This window comes from Trachurus trachurus (assembly GCF_905171665.1).
Source record: "Trachurus trachurus genome assembly, chromosome: 18".
NCBI lineage: Eukaryota > Metazoa > Chordata > Actinopteri > Carangiformes > Carangidae > Trachurus > Trachurus trachurus.
In genome coordinates this window covers 9,063,093-9,075,183 of record NC_139909.1, presented here as the reverse complement: position 1 = coordinate 9,075,183, position 12,091 = coordinate 9,063,093, and the positions used below count along the sequence as shown (strand labels likewise).

Genomic DNA, 12,091 nt, shown 5'->3' with positions numbered 1-12,091 from the left:
ACAAAATCCCATGGCACACCTGGACTTGCCTCACGGCACACCATTTGGGAACCACTGAACTAGAGGAAACCAATAGATAGATAGATAGATAGATAGATAGATAGATAGATAGATAGATAGATAGATAGATAGATAGATAGATAGATAGATAGATAGATAGAATAGCCTATCTTTACACAGACACTATATTACAAGGAAGTTTTAAAGGTAATATAATTAATTCAACAGAGGTATGGTAATATTGCCTATTAGTTCTCTTAAAAATAGTAAGTCTCCCCAAAACGATGGGCTGTTAAAACGTTTTCCTCATTTTGTATTTGCTGTATTTGAAGAGACGATAGACAAAAAAGAATTACCACCAACTCATCAAACAAACATTTGTACATTTGTCTAAGAGACAAAAAGGAGAGTTTGTAAGAAAAAATGAACAAGCTGAGTGACAAAAACAGTTCAGTCAGTGTTATTAACACACACACACACTTACACAGTGTACTTTAACTTTTTATTTTTCTATTGTTCAGCTCTTACTCTTGAAGAAAATGCAGTGAATCCCAAAATGCTCCCGACTTACCTTTTAGTCTGTTAAATATGTGCTAAAAGTGACTCCAATTCCCACCACGGTAAACAATAGGAAGAAGACAGGAAGGACCAGTCTGCACAGCATGAAGCTTTACCTGAAAGAAAGAGAAAAAAACCACAACATGCAACCTGGTTACTAGGGATCTACACTGTACTACTTCATTTAGGCTCAAAAACATAGCTGTAATGTCCAATATTGACCATCAAAGCAGTGATAATAAAAACAAGAGACTTTTGCAAATGTTTATTCAACATCCTTCTTTTGTCAGCTAGTAGCTATGCCCCAATCCTCGACTACCGCCTGGCTTGCAGAACATTAGCAAGATTTTCGGCAGTATGCCTCTCTGGCATCGCGCATGTCTGCAGGATAGCAGTTTTCATTTTCTAGTCCTTAAAATAGTGAGCCGTGACAGTATGGTGTGTGGACACAGATATTCCAGTTTTATTCGGTTTAAAAGCCCAAACTGAATAAAATTACTCCATATTAACAGCTCAATCAAAATAAACAGGCCCAAACCTAATTTTCAGAGAGGTGGAATAAACTTTTTCTTAGACTGAAAGAAATGAAAATTGTGTCATGTAAACAGTGAAACGGTGTGTTGTCATAGTTACATTCTTTCTGCGCATGCTCCGTGTCGACGTAAACGCATAGTGACGTTTCTTCACTTGCAAAAGCTTGAATGAAAGTGTCAAAACAATGACAACTACTCAGCTGATCAGACCATAGATCTCCAACTTTTATCAGTTGCGGGATGTTTTGATTTCTGAGTTCTCAACGGGCATGAATATTTAAATCCGACTGGACCGGACCCGCGGGTGTTGAAGCCCGGAGTCGAAGCGGCTCACTGGCGCCCTAGAACCCAGCCGGACTCGGCCAAAGTGACCCGAGTCATTTCTATTTAACTCATTGAGTGCCAATAAAGTAATTTTACGTTTTTTTGCTTTTTTTTTTAAATTATGAAAATAGACACTTTAACACACCTTATGTGTAAATTTGGGGACTCTACGACGAGCAGAACTGAAATAGATGACGATCAAAAACTCATGACAGCTCACGATCTGGAAGTTTTTTATCATAACTCGGCTTTTGCAAAGGAAAAAAAAGCAGGGATTTTGGTGAAAACCAGCCATGTTTAGCTTGAGTTTTCTCAGGAAGGGAGGCACGTAGAAACAAACGGTTTGTGGCCATTTGAAGCAGAAAGTTTCACCTTTCAAATGAGCCACAGTATGTGTTGGTGGCAATAATATAGAATACACTCTGGCTCTACATCGTCAAAAATGGTCTAAACTTGACTAAAGTGCCGGGGATCTGCAGAGGAAGAGGATGATGAGGATGAGAGAGAGAAGGAGAGAGAAAGAGAAGATAGAAAGTGAGTTTCCTTCCCATGATCCCCAGCTGCTGCGTTCTTCTACGGAGGAACGGACCAATCACAGCTCAGAGAACAGACCCACACTGAAAACACATTAACATCTCTTCCTCCTCCTCCTCTTCCTCCTCCTCCTCCTCCTCCTCCTCCTCCTCACCTTTCTGGAAGGAGCCAGCATTTTGTTGTTGTCGGCTCGGCCAGCAGGAGGCGCTGCTGCTGCAGGGAGCGAGTGAAGAGGAGCGTCTGGACCTGGAGGAGGAGAAACAGATGGGTTTGATTGATTGATTATTCTATATAGCCTATCAAACATATTGAAAAAAAAAAGAAAAGACATAAATTAAATAACACTTAAGTGTCATTAAGTCTGTTTCTTCTTCTTCCTCACTCTTCTAAACGTGTAGTTTTACTTTACTGACACCTGTTTTATCACATTTCTTGTTTCATTCTGCTAATATTATAAAACTAATATTATAATTTTAAAAAATATTAGATATTATTTTTTAGATTTCTTAAACACAACTTTATTTGCCGCTCTTAAACTGTTTCACTTTGTAGGCTATTTATTTTGAAAAAAAAACTCCTTGTTCAATAAATAAACACATACATACACATCACTTACATACACACATGTACACAAACAGAGAAAGAGAGAGACGAATAAGGAAAGTAAGAAATGACAAAAGGAGGGGGACAGTGAGAGAGAGGAAGAGAGAAAGATGTAAAGAAAGAAAGGGAGACACAGAGAGAAAGACAAAGATCTTGTAGGAGAAAGAAAGAAAGAAAGAAAGAAAGAAAGAAAGAAAGAAAGAAAGAAAGAAAGAAAGAAAGAAAGAAAGAAAAAGAGAGGCAGGCAGGCAGGCAGGCAGGCAGACGGAAAGAAAGAAAGAAAGAAAGAAAGAAAGAAAGAAAGAAAGATGACAAAAGGAGACACACATACACATCACTTACATACATATACACAAACAGAGAAAGAGAGAGCGGAATAAGGAAAGAAAGAAAGAAAGAAAGAAAGAAAGAAAGAAAGAAAGAAAGAAAGAAAGAAAGAGAGAAATTACAAAAGGAGGGAGACAGTGAGAGAGAGGAAGAGAGAAAGATGGAAAGAAAGAAAGACAGAGAGCGAAAGACAGAGAAAGATCTTGTAAAAGAAAGAAAGAAGACAAGATGGCGGCGAGTTTTAAAACAACATTTTATACAAAAGTGTAAGTAAATAAAACGGTACAATAAAGTCGTAGAAGAGCAGCTCACCTGTTTGAGGAGCTGATGCTGCTGTTGCCGCCTTGTTTTTAAACTCACTGCGCATGTGCAGGTTGACACCGGTCACGTGACCGCGAACTACGGCAGCGCGAAGGACAAAACTCATGTTACAGCGCGTTTTGTTGAACAGAGCGGTAGATAGTTGTTTTACTGGTTTTGTGCTAAGCTACGTTTTAGCAAGAAAGTGGGGATCAAACTAATATGAATAAATAAATACTAGATACTACAGATAGATAGATAGATAGATAGATAGATAGATAGATAGATAGATAGATAGATAGATAGATAGATAGATAGATAGATAGATAGATAGATTGATTGATTGATTGATTGATTGATTGATTGATTGATTGATTGATTGATTGATTGATTGATTGATTGATTGATTGATTGATCGATCTATCAAACACTTTATTTGTCCCCAAGGGGCAATTTAAAAGGCATAAAGAGCAGCATTAGGACAAACAAGACAACATAGAAACATTCACAAAGTGCTTCAGTTAAAAAGATAGATAGATAGTTTTCCTTTGTTTCCAGTCTTTGTGCAATTAAGCCAAGAGTTAGCAAGAAAGTTGAAACAAGCTAACATGAATAAATAAAAACAAACAAAACAAATCCAAATCCAGATGTTTAGCTAATGTCCAGCATTTCCTAAACTATCTAATTTGTCCTTTGAACACAAAATAGACTATATTAGATAATGTCAACTTGTCTACCCAAAACATGTAAGTGTTACTATGAATTAATTAATACATTTAAAAAATCCCATTTAGACATTACTGTCAGATAGCTAACGTTCCTCTTTAGTTTAATAGGAAAGAAAATGTCACAACTTTGGTAAATTCATAGCCTACTATTGCCTTGTCAGAAAACATTCAATTAATAAATAATAAATCATAAATGTGAGTCAATAAATCATCTAATTGTTGAACACTGAAGGATTATATATCAGTAAAGGATTCAAACAGATTCAAAGCAGTTTAATTTGTGTTATTTTGTCATTTATTGTAAGTAGGCCTAAGCTGTTAAATAAGGTTGAATAAGTTCTGCTCTGTTAACTTTTTCCCACCCAGATATAATCCTGCCAGCTCAGGGATCAAACCTGTGACCTTTCCGCGACAGCACAGCACACGCTCAACTAGGTTCTCTTGCCAAAGTGGTGTCATCCTGTCATGATGAGATCTCTCTTATTGTATGAACAATAAAAGACAAAAAAAAAAAAAAAACGGCTCTCCCCTTCCTCCTCAGCCGGCTCGGTGGGTGTAAAGACCGTTATGTGGCTGTCGCCTGAATCCGCCTCCTCCTCGTCTCCTCGGGGCTCAATCCAGTCTGTTGGAATCTGCCAAACAAGACCCGACAGAGACCAGGAATCCAACCTCACCTCACCCACCCAGCAACATCCCCGCTCTCCCACACACACTCACACACACACACATACACTTACACACACACGGCTTTATTCAAGTCACACGTCTGTAGCCTAGTATATTCAAATGAAACCAGGTTGTTGTTCAATGTTATGAAACGAAAAACCAAAGGAAACACTTTGTTGTTCACGCAGGAAACACAAACCCACAGAAAAGAATCTCACTTTAAACCACAAGAAGCTGCAGGTTTCACTATAACGTGTCGTCGCTCTCTGCTTTCATGATTTCACTCAGTCATACCCTGGAAATATTTGAAGTCTTACTTTTACTCATACATAATTTATTCTGTTTTCTTTACTTTTCTTTTTTAATTTTACAATAAACCCCCAGAGAAACGAGGCCTTTGTATGAGATTATATAGTAATTTAGCCTACCACAGCTAAATACAGTAAAAGAGGTTCATAATATTGATTATCTTGTACAGAGTGAATACAAAGCTCACACACAAACAAACATGGAGCTTTTTTGCATTAATAAAACCTTAAACTATGGGATAAAACTGAATTTTAAGGCAGAAAAGTTCAGGTTAAATGATTTTAAAACACAATTTACTTTGATGAGTCGTCGCCTTCTGAGACTTTATAGGTTTGTTTTCACGAAACACAACAAGTTAAGTCTTGGAAATGTGCACGAGTGGAAAGGTTTAGACTGGTATAGCTACATACGGTTGTTGATGTTGAGGATATAAATGCAGTTAAGAGGGCGGGAGCTTCAGGAGTTAACGGCTGCATTTTGCTAAAGTCAAACAAGTTTGTTATGTTGGTGAAGAGATTTTTAGAGTAACGGCCTGTGCGTGGGTTTGACCCTGTGATCTCTGTGTCACAGGCTCCACCTGTTGGTGTGAGTCATCAGAGACAATAAAACTATTACTACTAATAATAGTAGAGGACTCACCCCTGGTTGGTATCACTGGAGATTATTATTAGACTGAATTTAAGTATACACCGATCTCTGTATATAACAACACGTCTTCTTGTTTGTATTTAAATCACTGAAATTTCCTGCCATTAATATTTATTTGTCATGATTTCCTTTATGTTTCTGCCCTCAGGTCTCAAGTGGAAATGAGAACTTGAGGTCAATGTCACTTGTTGATTAATAAAAGTCTAATATACTTTACAATAATGTCATTATGCACCTATTATAGTTGTTTTTAGTTTTCAGTTAATGTTGTATAAATTGAAAATCAGGGAAATGAATTGAAATTTATACTTTTTTTAATTTTCTACTAAGGTTTCCTGTCGTATTTCTGATAAATATAAAAGGGAATTCAGATAACTTCTCATTTACACATATTTGTTTGTGTTAAAAAAAAGAGAATAAAAGACATGAGTCCGGAAATGTTTTTAACCCCAATGAAAGAAAATACTCAAATCCAGATGTTCCTAGTTTCTTTGTATGTAAGTTGAAAGTTAAAAGATTGACTATTGTGTTGTGTTTTGTTTTTTTGTTATATGTTTCCTCATCTTTAATTCTCTGTGGTTTTGGTGTTAATGCTTGGTATCTAAGCTAATGTAATTATAACTATAGAAAAAGGGCATATATCATACGTTTTTATTCTTCCTGCTCCTTTCCATTTATTGTGTTAAAGCAGAAGTAAGGGATCCGGTCGTTTTGGCTAATGCTGCGTTCCAGGCAGGCTTTTGAAACCGTAAATTACAGCTTCAAGTCACAACTTACGACTTTGTAGCGTTCCAGGCAACCCACTCATGTTTTTCCGACCTGTTTTACCTGAGAAAGTCACTATAACGGCCACTCGTAACTTCCAGATCGAACTGGTACGACTTGACAGGTCGGAAAAACACGAGTTACGGGTTGCCTTGAACGCACCATAACTTCTTGTCAGCCGACGGAGTTAGCAGCCCCCGCCCTCGTCATGGATCTATTGGTCCTCGTCCCTACGTCACCACATTCAGGCGCATCCCTTGGCTGCACACACAGCCCTTTATGCCGTTCTCTCTCCTCATTGGATAAAACTTGTAGGATACGATAAATGTTTTCTCCTCGGCTCAGAGCAGAGCAGAGTGACTGACAGACCTGTGTTTCGGTCCAAACACTCTATGTAAGTGATTGCTGTCGGAAGATACAACTATTTAAGACTTATATTAACACAAATATATCGCTTACTTCTGCTTTAATGTAGATAAAGACAAAAAAGGAGAAAAGTTAACATATGTAATCAAGTAACGTATGCATGTACTCCATGAATGGAATAAATATGAAATGAATGAATGAATGAATGAATGAAATCTCATAATATTGTCACTTTTTCCACTGTAAAGAAACATAACAAACCAAAAAAACAAACAAAACACAAACCTTTTTCTTCTGTAATATATTATTCCCTTTAATATAACAGTTTTAATAGATACCAGACGTCTCTGTGATGTCACATCTGTACATTTCGTCTTATTCATGTAAATATATAAAGTCAAAAACCCAGATCCACACACACACACGTACACACATATACCTTCATAAATATATACACATATACAGTACATGTACTTTTATGTTTTTTCCCTCTTTTTTTTACACTCTTGTATCACTCAACCTACATGTCCATCATTTCATCATTTCATCATCCCTCCTTCCTCCTTCTCCTCCTCCTCTACTGTCCTGCAGACCCGGTGGTGTCGTCGCTGTCGGCTCCCTGAGGAGAACCGGGCGCCGACTGCTGCTCCTCTTTATCTCCTCCTCCTCCTGCTCCTGCTCCTCCTCTCCTCGCGGCCTTGCCCTTCAGCAGGGCGCTGTCGGGGTGGTACGAGTGCAGGTGGACGAGCAGCTCGTCCTGGGCGCCCGCCGTGAGGCCGCACTCCTCGCACACGTACAGCTTGTTGCGGCGCTCCTTGTAGGCGTACTGCAGCGTGACGCTGTGGATCTTCTTCATGTGCGACTCCAGCGAGCAGCGCTGCGTGAAGGCTTTCTCACACAGCGTGCACTTGTACGGACGCACGCCTGAGGACCAGAGGAGAAGAGGAGGATATGAATATATATATGACAAGGTCAGGTGGTTTCTTCTAATCTGTAGAGGAGGAGGAAGAGGAAGAAGAAGTAGAGGAAGAGAAGGAGGGGGAAGATGAGGAAAAGGAGGAAGAAGGTAGAGGAGGAGGAGGAAGAAAAGGAGAAGGAGGAGAACAGGGGGAGGAAGAGGAGGAAGGTAGAGGGGAGGAGGAGGAAAAGGAAGGAGGAAGAGGAGGAGGAGAAGGAGGGGGAGGAAGAAGAGGAGGAAGTAGAGGAAAAGGAGGAGGAGAAGGTGGGGGGAGGACGAGGAAGAGGAGGAGGAAGAAGAAGTAGAGGAAGGGGGAGGAAGAGGAGGGAAAGGAGGAAGACGAAGGAGGTAGAGGAGGAGGAGGAGGAGGAAGAAGGAGAGGAAGAATGAGGAGAAGGTGGGGGGAGGAAGAGGAGGAGAAGGAGGGGGAGGACAAGGAAGAGGAGGAAGAGGGGAGGAGGAGGAAGGAGGAGGAGGAGGAGGAGGAGGAGGAGGAGGAGGAGGAGAAGGAGAAGGAGAAGGACGGGGAAGAGCAGGAGGAAGGGGGAGAGGAGGAAGACGAAGGAGAAAGCAGAGGGAGGAGGAGGACGAGGAAGAGGAGGAAGAGGAAGAAGAAGAAGTAGAGGAAGGGGGAGGAAGAGGAGGGAAAGGAGGAAGACGAAGGAGGTAGAGGAGGATGAGGAAGAGGAGGAGGAGGAAGAGCAGGAGGAGGAAGAGGAAGAAGAAGTAGAGGACAAGGAAGAGGAGGAGGAGGAAGGAGGTAGAGGAGGAAGAGAAGGAGAGGGGAGGATGAGGAAGAGGAGGAGAAGGAAGAAGAAGGAGTGAAAGAGGAGGAGAAGGACGGGAAGAGGAAGAAGGTAGAGGAGTTTACGTGTGTGTGTGTGTGTGTGTGTGTGTTTACCTGTGTGTGTGTGTGTGTGTGTGTGTGTGTTTACGTGTGTGTGTGTGTGTGTGTGTGTGTGTGTGTGTGTGTGTGTGTGTGTGTGTGTGTGTGTGTGTGTGTGTGTGTGTGTGTGTGTGTGTGTGTGTGTGTGTGTGTGTGTGTGTGTGTTTACCTGTGTGTGTGCGCACGTGTCTCTTGAGGTCGAAGGTGTCGTTGAAGCCTTTGTTGCAGAACGTGCACATGTGTCGTTTGGTGTCGTTGTGACACTTGACGTGTCGGTTCAACATCCGCTGGTACTGGAACGTCTTCTGGCACACCTGCAAGAGGCGGTTACCACGGTTACCGCTACGTCTGACCGACCAATCACACGACTTGATACGAGTTTGGTATTTTTACGTTAATATATATGAATGTTATTGTACGATATTGTATTTGTATCGTATGCTAAACAGCTGGCAATCGTCGTACAGTCAATCAATATCATTGATCAATTGAAGTAACATGAATACAGATCAATATTTACACTATTGGAAAAGTCGAACCAACATTATTTTAAATGCTTAACGACGTTAAACGACAGAAAAGTTGAGAAGAAAGAAAGAAAGAAAGTAAGGGAAAGAGAGAAAAGAAAGAAAGTAAGAAAGAAAGAAAGAAAGAAAGAAGGAAAGAAAGAAAGAAAGGGAAAGGGAGAAAAGAAAGAGACAAAGAAAGAAAGTAAGAAAGAAAGAAAGAAAGAAAGAAAGAAAGTAAGGGAAAGAGAGAAAAGAAAGAGACAAAGAAAGAAAGTAAGAAAGAAAGAAAGAAAGTAAGGGAAAGAGAGAAAAGAAAGAGACAAAGAAAGAAAGTAAGAAAGAAAGAAGGAAAGGAAGAAAGAGCAGAGAGAGAAGAGAGAAAGAGAGAGAAAGAAATAAATAAAGAGAAAAGAAAGAAAGAAAGAAAGAAAGAAAGAAAGAAAGAAAGAAAGAAAGAAAGAAAGAAAGAAAGAAAGAAAGAAAGAAAGAAAGAAAGAAATCTAAACGTGTTGATGTTGATTTAATATGGAGGTTTAATAACAACTCCTTCAAAATAAAACGCTCTGGATTTTCAGAATAAAAGCTCAGATGACAAAGACTTGTATTTTTACCTGGCAAATGAACGCCGGCGTCGCCCCCGCCGACGAGCTCTGACCCTGACCTGTCGATCTGGTCACCATGGAGACCGGCTCCATGGTGGCAGCCGCGGCGGCAACGACCAAGGCGGCGGCGGCCGGGGTGGTTGTTGTCGTCAAGGTAACTGGGATGATGGCAGTGGGAGGGGTCAAGGACGGGAGGGTGGGGATGGGAGGAAGAGTGAGAGGAAGAGGAGCGGTGGGGAGCTCGCCCGTGGTCACCTGTGGAGAGAGAGAGAGAAGAGAGGGAGAGAAAAGAAAGAGAGATAGAGAGAGAGAGAGATGTAATTTGTTATTAACAACAGAGAATTGTGGTAAAGGACGAATCGGTAATAAAGGTTTATTTTAAAAATCAATCGAAGAAAGAGAGAGAGGGAAAGAAAGACAGAAAGGAAAAAAGAGGCAGAAAGAGAGAGAAAGAAAGAAAGAAAGAAAGAGAAAGGAGAAAGAAAGAAAGAAAGAAAGGGAAAGAGAGAAAAGAAAGAGATAAAGAGGAAGGAAGAAGGAAAGGAAGAAAGAAAGAAAGAAACAGACGGAGAAAGAAAGAGAGAAAGAAAAGGAAGAAAGAAAGAGAGAGAAGGAAAGAAAGACAGAAAGAAAGAAAGAGGGTGAGAGAGAAAGAAGAAAGAAAAAAGAAAGAAAGAAGGAAGGAAAGGAAGAAAGAGCAGAGAGAGAAAGAGAGAGAGAAAGAAGGAGAAACAGAAAAAGAAAGAAAGAAAGACAGAAAGAAAGAAAGAAAGAGAAAAGAAAGACGAAGAAAGAGAGAAAGAAAGGAAGGAAGGAAGGAAGGAAGGAAGGAAGGAAGAAAGAGAGAGAGAAGGAAAGAAGACAGAAAGAAAGAGGGTGAGAGAAAGAAGAAAGAAAGAAGGAAGGAAAGGAAGAAAGAGCAGAGAGAGAATAGAGAAAGAGAGAGAAAGAAAGAAAGAAAGAAAGAAAGAAAGACAGAGCGAATAGAAAACAGAAACTTCATTCATTTTAATTTGAAAATCTAAATCTCTTTGTTTCCAATTAAAGAAGAGAGTAAATCACGTTTCTTGTTTCCTCACCTTGATCTTGGAGCGGACGTACGTGGAGCCGCCCTGCGCCCTCCTCCTGACCTCTGACCTCGGCCCGTCCTCGGCGCCGCGCGGCCGCGGCCGCCCCAGCACGGTGCTGGACGGCAGCTCGGCCGCGTGGCTCCACGGGTCGGTCACCGAGCGCTTGGCGAGGCAGAGCGGCGTCATCTCAGCCGGACTCGCCTCGGCCTCCATCGGCAGGACGGAGGGAGGGAGGAAGGAGACTGGAGAGAGAGAGGGACAGAGAGAGATGTTAGATCATCAATAACAAAACCATCATTTAAAGGGATAGTTCAACATTTTGGTGAATTGGCCCATTGCCATAACCCCTATAGTCATAGCAGTAGGTTCGTTACCTTTAATTGTCGGTGCAAGCTACTTTTAGAACGGCGGAGCAGAGCCGTGAGCTGCTCAGAGCTACGCTACGGAGGCTAATGGGATTTCTTGGTTTCCCTCATCAAATACACACCGACAATTAAAGGTAACAAACCTACTGTTAAGACTATAGCGATTATGGGAATGGGTCAATTTGCCAAAATGTTGAACTATCCCTTTAAGGGCAGATCAATATTAAAACAGTCGATCAATCAATTAATAGACTGACAGATAATTAACCAGCTCTGAAGTCGTTTCCCATGAGTCTGTCTGAGTTTTAGGAACTCAAAACCAACATTTTTCAACAATTTTATGAACAAAACTATCAAAACTAACAATTAATCAAAACTAATTTCAATGAAATTTAATGAAAATGCATCTGATACCGGATATAAATCCTCAAAATAATGACAACATACAAAAAATAAACACAAATATACCATTAAAAACTTCAATAACCTAACATATCACTTAAATACATGCAACAGAATAATCCAAAAATAATCTCACCACAATAACCTCTAAGAAAAACAACAACAAAAAATTCATAAGCTCGCTTTATAATTGTATAAAAAAATCCTTATTTGACCATTATCTGATAATGATGATAATCTATAACCGATTGATTTATTGGTTGATTCAGACAGAGCAAGAAAGAGAGAAAGAGAGATTATCATTAATATTATTAGATATTTCTTTATTAATTTATATAATATAAAATATAATTTATTCATGTGCTCTTATCCCATTGTTGTAATGCTTTGGCAATATTGTATTAACAGTCATGCCAATAAAGCTTGTTAAACTGAATTGAATTGAGAGAGTGAGAGAGGACAGAGTGAAAGAGAAAACACAACGACAAATTACTAAACTTTTTTTTCTTTTTTGTTGTTGTGTTTGGTAATTTGTCGTTGTGTTTTCTCTTTTGTGGTTATGTTTTTTGATTTGGTGTTGTGATTTGCACCTCAGGGCCACCGTAGATAATTAATTAGCAACCACTTATGATAATAGA

The 12,091-nt window shown here is 40.0% G+C and overlaps 1 protein-coding gene across 1 annotated transcript in view; it reads right to left on the bottom strand.

The window, feature by feature from the left end:
• Nucleotides 1-7,238: 7,238 nt before the first annotated feature.
• Nucleotides 7,239-12,091, bottom strand: part of ovol1a (ovo-like zinc finger 1a) — a gene marked incomplete at both ends in the record, with an annotated part of 10,148 nt that continues 5,295 nt past the window's right edge. The window contains 4 exons of the mRNA XM_083993035.1: nt 7,239-7,585; nt 8,675-8,819; nt 9,626-9,871; nt 10,696-10,928. Of these exons, the coding sequence (XP_083849161.1) occupies nt 7,239-7,585; nt 8,675-8,819; nt 9,626-9,871; nt 10,696-10,928 (971 nt within the window). The remainder of the gene's footprint in view (nt 7,586-8,674; nt 8,820-9,625; nt 9,872-10,695; nt 10,929-12,091) is intronic.